The sequence below is a fragment of the Cupressus sempervirens genome, chromosome 6 (genome assembly GCF_028749045.1).
Source record: "Cupressus sempervirens isolate cs-2001-9-10 chromosome 6, ASM2874904v1, whole genome shotgun sequence".
Lineage (NCBI taxonomy): Eukaryota > Viridiplantae > Streptophyta > Pinopsida > Cupressales > Cupressaceae > Cupressus > Cupressus sempervirens.
The window spans coordinates 466,909,726-466,926,362 of NC_143123.1; the positions used below are offsets into that span (position 1 = coordinate 466,909,726).

At 37.6% G+C, this 16,637-nt stretch overlaps 1 protein-coding gene across 2 annotated transcripts in view; it reads right to left on the reverse strand.

Annotated features, from left to right (window-relative positions):
- The window catches only part of LOC149553077 (2-oxoglutarate and iron-dependent oxygenase domain-containing protein CP2-like), a 140,709-nt gene that overhangs the window by 60,230 nt on the left and 63,842 nt on the right, over positions 1 to 16,637 (reverse strand). For both annotated transcript variants that reach the window (XM_089788583.1, XM_089788582.1), the window contains exon 7: positions 10,580 to 10,704. In XM_089788583.1, the coding sequence (XP_089644709.1) occupies positions 10,580 to 10,704 (125 nt within the window). The remainder of the gene's footprint in view (positions 1 to 10,579; positions 10,705 to 16,637) is intronic.

Sequence of the window (16,637 nt, forward strand, 5' to 3'; positions counted from 1 at the left end):
TTCATTGTACAAAAGGCTTTTTACTTTGTAATTAACATCCTACTTGAAAAAATGTTATATAAGTAGCTTGCAACTCTATTGGTTAACAATTTGTCTTCCATAGATTTTGGTTTATACCTTGATTCTTAATGTGCCCAAAGTGGTGGAAAACACAACAATTAATGACAGAATGGGTCAATGTAGTAATCAATCAGACACCCCTGAATTGAAAGGTACAGCTCCCTTGTGGTGCAAAGATTTGCAAGGAATTTGTTTTTAGTACATCAGCTAACTTTGAGGTATGCTCCTAGCTAGATAGCAGAAGAGGTACAACAAGATTACTTAACAATTCAATCAATCTAGGCTAAATTTGGATTATAACTCACAAACTCCACAAACATGAATGCATGTAAGTCACTGTTAAGCTCATCTAGCACCTAAAATGCAATCTATTTTACCCTTGATGCAAGATTACAACAATGCATGACTATCCACTAATAAGCATTGTATAAGAAGAGAAAGTATGATTAACTTGACAATACCCGGATTGCCCAAGTTAGTGAGATTTGACAACACCCGGATTGTTCCCTACTCAATCACTTTCATTAACCAAGTCCCGAACTTCTTATACAACAATGAAATGCATATGAACTAACATGCACAGAGTAGGGGAATAAGATAATATTGTAACAAAGAAGTAAAGCTTACAACCCGCTGAAACGAAAGAAATAAAACCAAGTTATTTGCAATCTCTCAGTTTTCATTAATAGCACTTTTCATCCCAAGCACAGTATAGAAACTAGATGAACAAAAAATTTAAGATGTAGACGCAAATTCTCACACAGCAGTCCCAGCTATAGGGGTTTGCCCACAAAATAATTTGCCAATCTCATTAACTTCTCAAAACGTTACACTTATAGGCCCTTGTTAGGAGTGGCCAGTTACATTTGATGATTACATTACAAAGAATCTCTGAATAGGCGAAAGCTAAAAATAGGATTAATTAAGTCATCATTTGTTACAAAGTCCAAGCCTATGAGAAGAATGCCAAAGATGGCTACAGTATTACCAATTGAGAAAGAGAAGAGGTGACACTTGTAAAAGATATTGTCAAAGCATTAGTTTTTTCTTAGGGTCACAGCTTTAGCCATGTATGCCTTCATTGCATCAGTTACACTATTGAGTTCGTCGACACCTTGGATGAGAATGTTATCATCTCGAATCATCTAGTAATCATGCATCTCTGTCAACTCTTCAACTTTGGCAATCTTCAACTGGACCTTTTCTGATGCACGCCCTAGAATGGAACCTACCCTTGAGAGCTCCTCGATCCTTGACATCTGGAAGCTTGATGGATCGACGGCTTCTTCTACAAACACTAGAAATTTAGCTTTCATTCACTTGATGTCAACCAATTGACCATTATTGGTGAAATATGATTCAATATACAACACCTTTAGATGTTCAAATATCTTATCCATGACTTTCTTCACTAAATCATGTACATCTTTCAGCTCATTATTAGACCTCATTAAGCCCTCAATTATGAATTCCAATGATTGCTTCCAATGAAGCAATGGATTTTGGCATGTTTTGAGAATCCCATGGGTTATAGCAGCATTGGACTTCATATAAATTACCTCCTGCAACAAGGCTAACCGCTTTGTCAGACCTACTAATGCTTTGCGTATTGAGGTCTGATGGTGGACACTGCTTCTCTCAATTTATCAGTGTCTAACAGCAAGTTTCCAAGGTTCTCAATGAGAAAGGGACCTTGGGCCTTCATTTGACAAATCCAGGCATGGGCAATTTGACTGAATTGCCTCTCCTAGTGTAGCTTTAATAGCAAATTCTTGTTCTCCTCTGCACTTGGGTCAAATGTACTTGTAGAGGTGCTTCCAAGGGCATACTTGATGTAATCCATTAGCTCTTTGTTTGAGGCCTTTAGTACGTCTTTCTCTGCCATCAATTCTTCCAATCTATCCTCAATTTTCTCATTTGTCCATTTCCATATGTTGACCATGTTATCATGCACAGGAATACCTATGTCAACAATTCTGATTTGGAAATCACTTGCACTGAGCTCATGAAACTTTCCCTCCTTTTGAGGTTCGTCAATCTCCATTAGCATATGACCAGTAGAAGAATCAATGCTCAATGTTGCTATAGTCTTTTGCTTCTTCACCTTCTTTGATGGTGGCTGAGAAGAGGTTGCTTGTACAATGAGGGCTTTGGATAGGGCAACTTCCTCACACCTTCTCTTCTTTCGATCAATAGTCTCTTCCAACCATAACTCAGTTGAAAGAGCATTGATTGCTGACTGCAGGGCTGTAGGATCAAAGAGCTTCCTCGCCATTGAGGGTGTCTCCTTGCTCTGGGTGGTAGTAGGAAAGGCAGTGGCCTTGGTGACTGAGAGGGCTAAGGTGTCACCTTGCTGAGATGCATCTTGCTCTTGACCATCCAGGGGATTGTTGTCACCATCAAGGTTGATGACTTGCACGGGGGACTTCTCCTGCTCCTCTTTGTTCTTCTCGTCATTCCCAACTTTTCCCATGTCTAGCAGAGATCCTCCTCCACAGGTTAGAGTAACTTGGATATTCTATTCAGGAGGTTGATCTTCTCCTCCACTAACAGCCTGTGTTGGACCAGCTAATGTTGAAGTAGCAACAATCGTGGATGTGGCAGCAGTCGATTGAGCTGTTCCAGAAGCTACTCCACCAATAGAGCTCACACTTCCAATTCTTTTCTTCCTTGCTCTAGTCCATTCCACCCACTTCTCTGTCCTTTTGATGATCCCACGCATCATGACCTTCATTGTGTCAACAATAGGACCCTTAGATGGAGTTGACACAATGGGAGTCTTCTTTACTTGCTCGTAGCTTGAGGAATGCATGTACGAGTCATCATCTGGAAGATCAGAAACATCAACAGTATCATTATATAATTTAATTTCATTGACTATTAGTCTGGACCAATACCTCTCCCTGGTTTGATATTCATCACAACATTCGTCCCAGTAGTCTTCAATGTCCAGGACATTTATGCGAGTGTACCCAAGCTTCAAATGATCTTTCACAAAATTCACTGGGTCATACTGAGCTTAAGGAATGCATGTAGGAGCCATCATCTACAAGATTAGAAACATCAACAATATCATTATATAATTTAATTTCATTGACTGTTAGCCTGGACCAATACCTCTCCCTAGTCTGATATTCATCACAACATCTGGCCCAGTGGTCTTCAATGTCCAAGACATTTATGTGAGTGTACCCAAGCTTCAAATGATCTTTCACAAAATTCATTGGGTCATATTGAGGCCTTATTACCTCATAATCAATCAGTTTAATCTTTCTTTCAAAGCTTTTGACTAGGTTCCGGGCATCAAACCTAGAAGCACAAGAATAAGGTCCTACCACTATTGGGAAGGAAATCTCGGCTATCTTCTTCACATTGGAACATAAGGAGTTTACCTCCAGTATTTGTCTCCATAGTTCAACAAGAACAACCTTGTCTTTGGGATACCTAGGAAGCCTTTTGGGAAAACCATCAAATGCACCAATCCTTAGGTAGGAGAATGACGGGAACTAGATGAAACAACATCCGAATTGGCTCACAGTCGATATAGCCTCAAGTGAGAACTTGTACTCAGGGCACCCTTGCAATTCCCGGCAAAACATCATTGTAAAAGCATCATTAAACTTCACATATTCTTCGAAGCTCCTCTACAGCTGTAGGTGGAAATAGAACTCATACACCTTCGTATTTTCATCATAGTCTTCAATACTAAGAAGACCTAGCCAGAGGTGATGTATAGCTAAGGCATATATTAGGTATGAAGACATATAGAACTATTTGAATGCCTTAGCCAAACCTAGCCAAGAAGCAAGCTCTTCCCATATGATCTCAACCCAATCGATCTGCAATCCGTCAAGACATACGGCATGCACCAAGAAGAAGTGGTGTTCAATGAAATCTAAGATTTCTTCCCTTCCTTTCAATCTTGGCAATAGTGCCAAGATGTCTGTAATCTCTTTTATTTAAATTGGTTCCAAAAAGACTCTTTGGCATTTTACTCTTTTTGGAACGAGGTGTCTAGTACCAAGTTCTCTGCATGTGTTCTCTTCTCAGAGTCTTCTTTTCATTGAACATTGATGTAGAGAACGAGAAGTCAATATCATAGTATTCCTCTCTTGCTGGAATGCCAAATGCAAACTCCATCAATGTTTTTTTAATAGATAGCAAAATGGACTGATCACGTAGCAATATTTGCTTTGTCTCTAGATTGTAACTTTTGATACATTTCATTACCAAATTTGGTGCTTGCACGGCCATAGGGAATCCAACAACTTCAACTAATCCGCTTTCCTTCAATTTCAAGGTTATTGGGTGAATTGGTTGAGAGTTGAGCCTTCTATGCAGATCACCTAAATCATAAAATTTGAACAAGGTATTTGAGAAGCTTTGGAATTCACATTCCAGACTAATAAGATGATCATACCCTACTGCTTTGATTGCCATTAACTTACAATTTCATAAAGGGGATAAATTGCTCGATAAATAGTTGTCAAAACAATGGAGAACTATGCTTGGGAAAACTCCGATCATATAGATGCGAGAATCTAAACATTGGCGCCACACGAATGAAATAAATCACAACTAACGGTCGTAATGGCCGGATTTGTAATAAATTTGATGGTTAACAACTATTTAAAACTTTCCATTTCCACCCACATTAAGATTCATAAATCCAACAATCATATCATTCACTTTAAATCTCCTATAGTAGCGAGATCAGCCACTTAGCGAAACAATTGAATTGGGCCTGATGGAATCTCCCTTTTTTACTTCAAAATCCGGAACAAGGGTTCTCAACACAACGTCCTATGTGCGGGGAAAGAGATCTTAGACTTATCTTTCCACATGCTTGCCTTTTTCTTTGATTCGAGATCGCAGCATGAGCAATACTCCTTTGGCACCTTGGGTACTTCATTTTCCTCTTTTCCGCATAATGCTTTCTTCCTTAATTTCACAACTTAATTTTGGGGAAGTCACAGAATGGATTCTCTGCCTCGATCATGAATACTCAATTTCCTTAGTATCAAGGGTGAAGGGTTGCATTTGACTTCACCAGAAGCATCTTTCTGGCATCTCAACGGAATATCCTTGTATGTATTTCTTAGAATCATTTTCCTCTTTATCTTCAGGAAAGGAGGCCTTGTTTGCTTATATTAGACTGAAAAGTACCCTCGAGACCTCCGCTTTCTGAAGAGAGAAGCCTCTCAAAGCATTTTCCTTTGCCTTCGCCATTTCTCCTTCTATTTCCTCGTAACAAATTGTTCACTATGGATTCATCATTTAGGGATGCATATCAAGGGCTCGGGTTAATGTAATGTCCCCGTTTTTAGCAGGTCTACTCAGCTGATGGAGTTAGCTCATCATAGAGACCCTTGTGAGCTGACAAGGTATTTGGGGGTCTCAGTTGTGGACTTACTATTTTTAGTAAGTCTATTTTTGGCAGTTCCTATTTTTGACAGTACAGTGAGTGGCTCCAGCAATTGGTCGTCACCTACAGTTAATTAAGTAATAATTACATAAGCTTCTCTTTATTTATTAAACATTATGTTGCATTATTAAAATAATGTTTATATTATTATAATAATGACTTTATGAGATATTTCTAAAAAGCAAGTTGGGAAGTTTCTAATGTTGGATTCATTTGGGAAACTTCCACAATTTTTGAATAATATTGCTATGATCACTAGAGGTTAGGATAACTCATAGTCAGATGGATAGTCTATTGGGAGGTACCTGCATTCTAGTCAATTGTGTAGTTAACAACTCTAACACTAGGTTGCTCAGGTGGCAAGACGAGATGATGCACATGCGCCTTATCCCTTCCAAGGTAGGGCCATTCTCAATAGAAAAAGAGTGGGGATTGCACTAGGTCCGTGGTTGGAAGGTTAAGCCTATTACGAAAGTAATTGGTAAATACTTGTTTGTATTAACAGAGATTGAGAGGTCTATTTATACAAAAGAATAAAGCAATGTTTCCTTTGGAAACTATCAAAAAGAATACAAATATTCTATTCTAACAAATAAAGCTAAAAAAGTGAAAGCTAACTAGATATTTACAATAGATTACCATTAACTAATAATAGACAATTATCTATTATTGTAATACCCTCCCTTAATGGTTAATCTATCTAGAACACCAAGCTGTCCTCTAAATTTGACAAACTTATCAGGACCAAGAGGCTTGGTGAGAATGTCTACAGTCTGATCTATGGTAGGAACATACTGCAAATCTATAGTCTCATCTTCAACCAGCTGTCGTATGTAATGACAGTAAACATCCACATGCTTAGTTCATTGAGGACTGGATTTCATGCTAACTTGATAACGTCTTCGTTATCAAAAAGCAAAGCAGTCGGTTCGACTAGTGACATCTGCATATCCCCAAGCATCCAACGAAGCTAAACAGCTTCACATCCTGCCTTAATAGTCCCTTGTATTTGGCCTCTATAGAGGAGAGAGAAACTGCTTGCTACTTCTTACTGGTCCATGTGATTGCACCGGATCCCAAACTGAACACATATCCAAAAGTTGACATTTTATCATCAACAAAGCCTGCCCAATCTGAATCTGTGAACCCACCGAGTTTAGGATTAGAACTTCGAGAGTACAAAATTCCATAATCTAAAGTGCCCTTCACATAACGAAGCACACACTTTGTTGCTATTAAATGATCAGCCTTAGGAGCTATCATAAAGCGTGAAATATAGCTGACTAGGAAGCTGATATCAAGCTTACTAGAAGAGAGCTAGGTGAGGCTGCCTACCAGTTGCTTGTATGTAGTATCATCAATGGAATGAGAATTAGACTTTGTTGATAACTTGAGAACTTTCTCCACAAGTGTAGATGCAGGTTTGCAATCCTGCATACAGAATTTGTCTAACAGGGCTGCCATATTTGGACTGAGAGATGAATATACCAGAAAATTGTCACCAAGTTTCAATACCTAGGCAATAATGCATGAGCCCAAGGTCAATCATATCAAAAGACTGGCATAAATTCTATTTGATTCCCTAAATCAAAGATGTTGAACTACCAGTGATGATCAAATCATCCACATAAATAACCAGAAGGATGATGTCACTTCAATAGTCTTGATGTACAGATTTGAGTCTGAAGAACTACTCTTGAAGCCTTGATCACTGAGGTACTCATCAATTTTGATGTACCATGCTCGAGGGGCCTACTTCAAGCCATAAAGAGTTTTTACCAATCTAAGAACTTGATGGTTTTACCAACAACCTTGAAACTAGGAGGCTGCATCATGTAGACCTCTTCATGCAAATCACCATTCAGGAAAGCACTCTTGACGTCCATCTGATGGACCTCCTAGCCAAACTATGCTACCATGGCTAGGACTAATCTGATGGTGCTCATCTTTGCAATAGGAGCAAAGGTCTCTTCATAATCAATGTCATGATGCTGAGAAAAGCTCTTCGCCACTAAACGAGCTTTGTACTTGTCCAAAGTACCATCCGATTTGTATTTGATTTTGTAAACCCATTTGCAGCCAGTGGGTTTCTTCCATGGCGGAAGATCAGAAGGAACCCAAGTGTTGTTCTTCAGCAAGCTTTGGTGTTCAGATTGCATGGTTTGTTCCCACTCTGGAATTCCCTTAGCCTTGGAATATGTTTGAGGTTCAAACAACTGTGCTTATTGGCCATGAAAGCAAAGTTAACAGAATCTATAGGTTTGCTCCTTTTACGAGCAATTCTCCCATCAGTGAGCTCATCATCACGAAGATCGACAAGTGTCTTAGCACACCACTTAGGCTGGATAGGTGAATGACCAACATTAGTGTCAGGACATGCTTGATCAGTAGGTTCCTCATTAGAAGAATCTGAATTAAACTCAGGTGAAGCATCTACAAAATGAGGTGATCTTACAAGAGAAGCCGAAGGTGTCTGTACAGGTATCACTGGTATAACTAGATCTATAGGAGCTACTAGAGCCCTCCTCTCGGGTGGACTTAATGGAAGCGGAACTCCCAAATCATGAGCCTGCATACGCTGGTCTACTAGATTAGGAACAGGAGAAACAGGCATGAATGGTCCTCGCTGCTCATTAAAGACTACATCACAATTGTAGATGAGAGAAGACGTCTCAACATTGATCAGGCGATAGGCTTTTGAAGACTACTATATCTAACAAACATGAGTTTCTGACTCTTGGCATCCAACTTGGTGCATGACGCATCAGGAATCCAAACAAAAGCAAAGGAGCCAAAAACCTTCAGGTGACTTATTCTGGGCTTGCAACCTAACCAAGCCTCTTTCGGAGTTTTACCTTTGGCGCCCACTATGGGTGACCGGTTCGACAAATAAACTGCAGTGTTTACTATTTCTGCCCAAAACTTCTTCGGAACATGTTTGTGTTTGAGCATGGATCGAGCCATCTCGGTGATTGTCATGTTCTGACGTTCAACTACACTATTCTGTTGTGGCGTGTGGTGTGTGGTTAACTGGCGTTGGATGCCATGTGTATCCAAGAAGCTAGAGAAAGCATTAGAAAAAAATTCCCCCCCATTGTTTGATCTAAGAGTAATAATAGATTTCCGAGACTCTTTTTTAACTAAAGGTTTAAACTTCTGAAATATAGGAAATGCATCTGATTTCTTTTTAAGGAAATACAGCCACATTTTTCTACTGAAATCATCAGCAAACAACAGAAAATACCTGCATCTCCATGGAACACTGCATAACAAAACCTTAAATCCTCAAAGTGTGCAAACTATTTAACAAAATGTTTAGTGACAACCACTCCAATAAAGTTTGGCTTGTGAATAGGGGATGGCCATTACTGAAAGTAGTAATCTAGAAATGCATCACTTCAACCAAACAATTTTTTTTTTTTATCATTCTTTGATACTCTAATGACAATTTTAGAAAAGGGGACTTGCAATTTCTTGGTAATAGATCTACAAACAATGAAAAGTGGAAGGCCCTATTATACAAATCCAAGCTCCCCATAGGGCAACCTAAAGAGATGTTGAAATCGATGGACATTCACAGTTAGCAACAAATGCAGCTGACAAAAGATTGTCCAAATTGGTTCTTTAGGGTGACCCTGGAAGAGATACTACAATGGAAGGAAAAATTCATATATATGGAAGTTTCCCATTTTATGAAGCCAAATAACAAGGCTGCTGATGGTTTAGCTATAAAGGTGTTTTGCAAGACCCTTTCTCATTGTCCACAATTACTGTATTAAAAGATGAGAATCTGCGTGTATTTATTGAGAATCATCCTCAACCGATAATAGTAAAAGCTAATGAGGAGACATTTCATGATGGTTTGAAGATGGTTGCTAGTGTCATGTTTATATCACTCATTAGATGTAAATGATTTATTGCTCTGTTAATAAAATTGATGGGAATGCTATCATTTCCTATGATAAATGATGACATCAAGCAAAATTCTTGTGTCTATTTATTGGTATCAACAATGCTATTTGACTTGCAGTTCATGCGATAGAGTTTATCTAAAGGTGATAATCTTGACAGATCTACTTGCTCTCATGGCACGTGGTTCATCTAAAGACACACAATGCATTTGGAGCAGGTTCCAATTACAGGCTTACAAAGATCTTTAATTGTAAGTTGGTGACTTATCTCAAGGTCATAAAGTAGTGTTGGCTATGGAGGTTTGGCAAATAAAGTTACTATGCACTCTAGAACATCCATTGTGGTAGATTTCATCCACAATTTGAAGGTGCTAATTACTAATGATGAGTTGAGAAGTATTTAAACACTGCCAGTACCAGTGCTTGCACCAATTGACAAGAAAAAGGATTGGTTGTCAAGCACTGTGAGTACCAGTGCTCTTTAGATTAACAATTTAATGCTAACAGTTTAATGGATTCTGGGAATTTCTGCTAAGCTATGCATTTTTGCTAGGCCTGAGCCCATAAATAGAAAATATAAGCCGTATTTTCAAATGGTAAGAATATATGCAAATATTTCTTCAAGTCAGAACAGTACGCTGTCACTACTATTTATCTTCAGCCCAAAAATTCCAAAAGAAGCCTTTTCTAAAATGGAAGAAAAAACACTTTTCTTCTAGAAAAAAAATGTTTCCAAAAGTAAGCATATTTTTACAGAAGACAGTTACTAAGTTTTAAGCTAATTTTGTACTAAAAAGTTGAAAGTATTCTTTGTCAACCTGAATTTCTTGAAGTTAACTGAGACATTTTAGATTTCATCAACTTTTGTCTTTCTTATATTACCAGCATGTGGATTGCATATCAGATCGTTAATTGTATAATTTGTGGCACAACTTGTAAAATAAATCAAAATGACAGGTCTGTGAATTTAAAGTGAAGTAAGAATCACTGCTATACCAAAAGAAGAAAACTGACATACCTAATAAGAACCCTGATCTAAAGAGATTGTCCACATAAGATGAAGAGGGAAATTAAAAAATTATAGAGAATAATTATTCTATGGTGCATGCAAATAATTTCAGCATTTCTTAGAGAACATAAAACAACAACATTAATCCCTCAAACTGTGCTCCACAGATCTTACCTCCTGGGACGGTTGACTGTTCACATGCTTATCACAACGTACACCCCGGAAAAAGAGATCTCCTCCAGTAAATTCTTTACCCAGACAAACATTTAAAGTGACCTCAGAATCATCTACATGAAAGCCTGCAATCATGAGGGACCAAAGCAAAGAGTGTTTTTTATTAGCCAACAGAAAGCAAAAACTCGGCTTAGGCTTGACAAAAAATAACAAGATTGCTAAGGAGGATGCGTGCCAGGAAAATGTTTAAACTTCACTAACTGTGTTACACCATACGAAAGTGGGGAACTGGAAAGAGTAGCATTTGCGCTTCGTAGGGAGGAGGATGACACAATAAGGAAGACTCTTCAACATTTCAAACCATCCCAATTCCCAGGTGAGACACCATTGTGAAGAATGCACAGGAAATACTGAGGAGGAGGAAAGTACCAACTGAGAATGAATCACAAAAAATCTAAGATGAATAGCAACACTTGGAAAATAATTTCAGCATATTCTGAAGTTCTGAACCAACTCAAAACGTCATGATTGACTTATAACATTGCATGATTCAAAGCACTTTGCTTGAGTCATTCACAAAACTGACACCTTTCTCATACTCATCTTAAAATCTCAATATCCTCCATATCTTGCCCATCAAAAAAATTTGGAATTGCCAATATCTGCAACTCATGAAAACTACAATACCATACCCGTTATCATTTGCTACAGTATTACAAATAAGGACCTAGGCAGTACGTATTTCTGCAGTCAATATTCTTACCACATGATCATGAAGAAATGATTCAAACTCCACTAAAACACTGCACGGGCTCTTTTCACCATTACCATACATAGAAATATCATAGGTGTTAAACAAATCACACCATCAATCATGTTCCTCACGTAGCTTGCCCTCAATTTTAAATAATTGCCGGCTCAGGAAATCTTTTCTCTACTCAAAACTAAAACAGCACGTAATTTTTTTCTCAGAAACTGAAGCATATGGTGCTAAGTTACTATTCATCAAAGAATGAACAACACACCATGCACAAATGGATTAACGCACTTCACAAAAACTCCAGCCCCAATAAACAATAACACAGCATTCAAAAGCCTAATCAATTCCCAACTTATGTACATCTCCCACACACACTATTTTTAACACCAGCCAATCAACACCATTATTTAATATTTGAAACAGGTCTTAAAAAATAGACACAATTCCCTTCCAAGACACTTGTTTTTCCAAGAATAGTCAACACACTCAAAAGGAAAAAGGACTCCCATAAAGTGCAATGCCTAAAGAGATAATCCCGTAAATTGCAGAATTTGCTCTTAATGGATAAAATAAGGTCAAGAGATAATATTGGAAGCTGCTTCAAAACTGCCATCGAACTTAAAAAAGATATATTAATAAATAAGTTAGTTTCAAATACAACTGCCCAGGCTTAAATTTCTGAAGTCGTCCAGAATTGAGAATATATGATAAGTTTAAATTTAGCCAACATTTACCAAGACTAATGCAGCCTCTAACTAAAGAAATTGATACTTCAAATATTCCAATGCTGACATGGCATAAAACCTGACTTGGAATGTGCAAAGACAGGAAAGGAGCACAAGCAGACAAACAACCAGCTCAAGTAGATGCCCAAGTAGCTCAACCGGACATCCAAGCAGCTCAAGCATGCAACCAAGGTGCTCAAGAACAGATCCAAGTGGGCTCAAGAAGTTCAACCAGACAACCAAGGAGCTCAACCAAGTAGCTCAGGCATGCAACCAACTAGCTCAACCAAATAGCTCATTCCAATTTATTACTTTGATTAATACTCTGAAATATATACAACATTGATCATCAACCTTTGACATCAATGACAACACTAAACACATTGCACACCTAAATTTATGGTAGGCCACATTCTTTAAGGCTGGGGAAAACTAAAACATTTTGTTTTCAACAAATAAGCCTTTACTTTAGAGTAGGGTAACCTTAATTAAACTCATTGTACACATTTTAACCATAAAACTATCAATAAGTGCATTGAAGAACACAATTTAAATTGGATAAGTAACACAAAATAATTTTCTAAAGAGGGAAGAAAGGTGATCCTTGGAACAAAAAGTAGAAATCTTGGAATGTATCGTCCACACGACATTTTCAGAATGTGTTAAATTTAAAGCTAACATTTATTGTTTTTCCCAAATAGAAGTTGTGATTAGTTCTTATCCAATTTGTTTTCTTTGTAAACATTGTGGTGCTTTAATCAGAATTAAAGGTATGGAACAATTTTTTCACAAATGTCACAACAAAGAGAAGTTTTATCTGAAAAAAACCTTAAGGCATAAGGACAAGGGCACACCTACACACAAGAAAGCCATGAATCCAATAGAAAGGTACATGCACCTAATAAGATTAAGTTCAAGATCAATTTTCCACGCAGAAGTGCACATGTAGAGTATAGATATGCCCCTTCTTAACAAAAAGGGAATTTCAATCTTCATATCGTAAGTCTCATGTTTAGGTGCAAGCCTACCCTATAAGGCCTTTCTTAACAAGGTAGAAAATCTAATACCAAGTTCTATTACAAAATAATTGGTAAAATACTTGCTTTTTATAAACTGTGATCAATAGATCAATATATACGAATGAATAAACGATGTTTCTCCTTAGGAAACGATTGTAAAGAATAGAAACATTCTATTCTAGCTATAAGTTAACTAACAACTAACTAAACTGTGATATTGCTATCAGGATTTAACTATGTGATTTTCAATCAAATTCATTAACTCATGTTTCATGAATAGTGATTCAACATGAATCCATTTCTCATGAGAATAAATGGAACACTTAGCACTCATTGGATCTAGGTGATGCTCACAGGGGTGAAGCACCGGGACTTCCCGAGAGGTCACCCATCCCAATACTACTCCAGCCTGAGCGCACTTAACTACGGAGTTTCCTCCATGGTTAAACCCAAAGCTTGCAACCCCATTTGCAAAACCTTCACCAAGTGTTGTGCCTTATGAAACATTCACTAGAAAGCCCCTTAAGCTCATCAATTGATAAGTAGGAGATAATTTCCACAATAAGTCAAATTGTGATATTGCTATCAGGATTTAACTATGTGATTTTGAGTCAAACAATTTGACTTACTATGGAAATTATCTCCTACTTATCAACTAACTAAATATTAGAAACATTCTAATATTTGCAATAGATTACAAATACATAACCATTAAATGGTAATAGACAATAATAGAAACAATCTATTATTGTAATACCCTCCCCTAATGGTTAACTATCCACGACACCAAGTTGTCCTCTGAATTTGACAAACATATCAGGACCAAGGGGCTTCGTAAGAGTGTCTGCAGTCTGATCCGTTGTAGGAACACGTTGCAAGGCTATTGTCCCATCTTCAACCAGTTATCGTATGTAGTGACACTGAACATCCACATGCTTGGTTCGTTCATGAAAGACTGGATTCCGTCCTAATTTGATAAGGCCTTCGTTATCAACAAGCAAAAAGGTCGGCCCTGCTAGCGACATTTGCATATCCCCAAGCATCTAACAAAGACAAACAGCTTCACAATCTGCCTTAACTGTCTCTCTATATTCAGCCTCTGTAGAGGAGAGAGAAATTGTCTGCTACTTCTCACTAGTCCATGTGACGGATCCCAGTGAGTATAGGCGACAGTAAAGAAGTCCATAATCTATAGTGCCCTTTACATAATGAAGCACACACATTGTTGTCATCCAATGATCAGCCTTAGGAGCTGTCATAAAACGTGAGATGTAGCTAACCACGAAGCTGATATCACTTCTAGTAGCAAAGAGATAGAGCCTACTAGTTGCTTGTATGTAGTATCATCAACTGGAGGAGAATCAGACTTCATTGACAACTTCAAAATTTTCTCCATGGGTGTGGATGCAAGCTTGCAATCCTACATACGGAATTTGTCCAACAAAGCCATGACATATTTGTACTGAGAAATGAATATAACAAAAGACTACTACCAAACCTCGACACCTGACAATAATGCATTAGCTCAAGATCAGTCATATCACAAGACTGGCATAAACTCTATTTGATTGCCTAAATCAAAGATGTTGAATCCCTAATGATGATCAAATCATCCACATAAATGACCAGAAGGATGATGTCACTGTCAATAGTCTCGATGTACAAATTTGAGTCTAAAGACAAATAATTATTATTATTCACCTAAATATGTTGAGGTTGTTATTTTTGTTGGTGTTGTATGTTGGTCACCTTAGTATCATAGCTCATTGGAACTAGGACGAAAAGTTTTAAATCGTGGGCACAAGAAACAGTGGCTTTGTGTGTCAAGATATTATTTTATAGTGGAAAAGATCATTTTTTGAGCCAAAAGAAATTATTAAATTATATTATAATGGCACTTTATTATGTTTTAATGTTGTGTGAAGGAAGCTTCTTAAGTGACGTTCATTTGGGAAACTTGTTTTTGGAGATTATAAATATGAGGTTGTTTGATGAGAAAGGCATCCGATTATTAGTTTATCTCTTTGCTTTGTTGTCTTTGTAGCAATTCAGAATTGTGTGCCCTTGCTGAAGTATAAGGGTTTCTGAGTTTCTGAAGATTGTTTGAAGTCACTACTAAAGTATGGTGGTTTCATTGGTTAAATCTCCTTACTATGATTATCTGTGACTAGGAGATTGGAGTTATAATTCTGATAATTCTAAATTTGGTGTATGCAAATTATGCTAAGGTGCATTTTTTACAATGAAGAATTCAGTGATCACACTGGAAGCCACGTGGGTCTAGAGGTTGTGAGTTTTGGTGAGAAGTTTGGATGCCAATATTTTTGTGCCTACGGGTTTGCAGATCAAAATTACCATCATTTTGCTGGCCTGTGATATCATTTGCTGCTCCTGCGTTTTTCTTTCTTGGCCCACTGTTGGTCTATATACCCTGCGATCTCCATATTAGAGGGTGCATATTCAATGTTTGCGGTCAGACTTTCAATCAAACAAGGGCGGATGTTGTAATTGTCATGGCCTACGGTTGGTTTTTGTGTTGATTTGATTATTCTCAAAGCCAGCATATGGGAGGATCTGCCAGAAAAGCAACATTATCATATTCTGTTATTTACTATTGGCAAATTAAATTCTGGAAATTCTGAGAGTTGTGTTATTTGGCAAAAGTTAACACTTCTAGATTAATCCCAATATTCTAAAATTTAGTCCATGGGTTTACAATGCAAAGCAATAAATTCAATTACAAGAAAGACTTATCATTCGAGATTGTTTGCCAAGTGTTTGACAAAATGTCAAACCTAGTTTAGTTTTGAACTGGAATTTGTTTGAGCTATAACAAGCAGGCGTTACCATAGAGGTGTCATGTAGACCTCTTCTTGTAGGTCACCATTCAGGAAAGATGGAAATTCTGAGAGTTGTGTTATTTGACAAAAGTTAACCACTTCTAAATTAATTCCTATATTCTAAAATTTAGTCCATGTGTTTACAATGCAAAGCAATAAATTAAATTACAAGAAAGACTTATCATTAAAGATTGTTTATGTTTGAGAAAATGTCAAACCTAGTTTAGTTTTGAATTGGAATTTGTTTGAGCTATAACCAGCAGGCATTATTAAAGTTGTGTCATGCAGACCTCTTCCTGTAGGTCACCATTCAGGAAAGCACTCTTGACAACCATCTGATGGACCTTCTAGCGAAACTGAGTTGCCATGGCTAGGACTAATCTGATAGTGCTCATTTTTGTTGAAGGAGCAAAGGTCTCCTCATAATCAATGCCCTAACGCTAAAAGCCTTTTGCAACTAACGAGCTTTGTACTTATCCAAAGTATCGTCAAACTCGTATTTTAATTTGTAAACCCATTTGCTGCCAATGGGTTTCTTCCCTAGTGGAAGATCAGAAAGGACCCAAGTGTGATTCTTTAGCAGGCTTTGGCATTCTAATTGCATGGCTTGTTCCCATTCTAGAATTCCTTTAGCGTCGGAGTATGTTTGAGGTTCAAACACACTATGAATGTTGGCCATAACAGCAAAATCAACTAACTTTGTAGGTTTGCTCT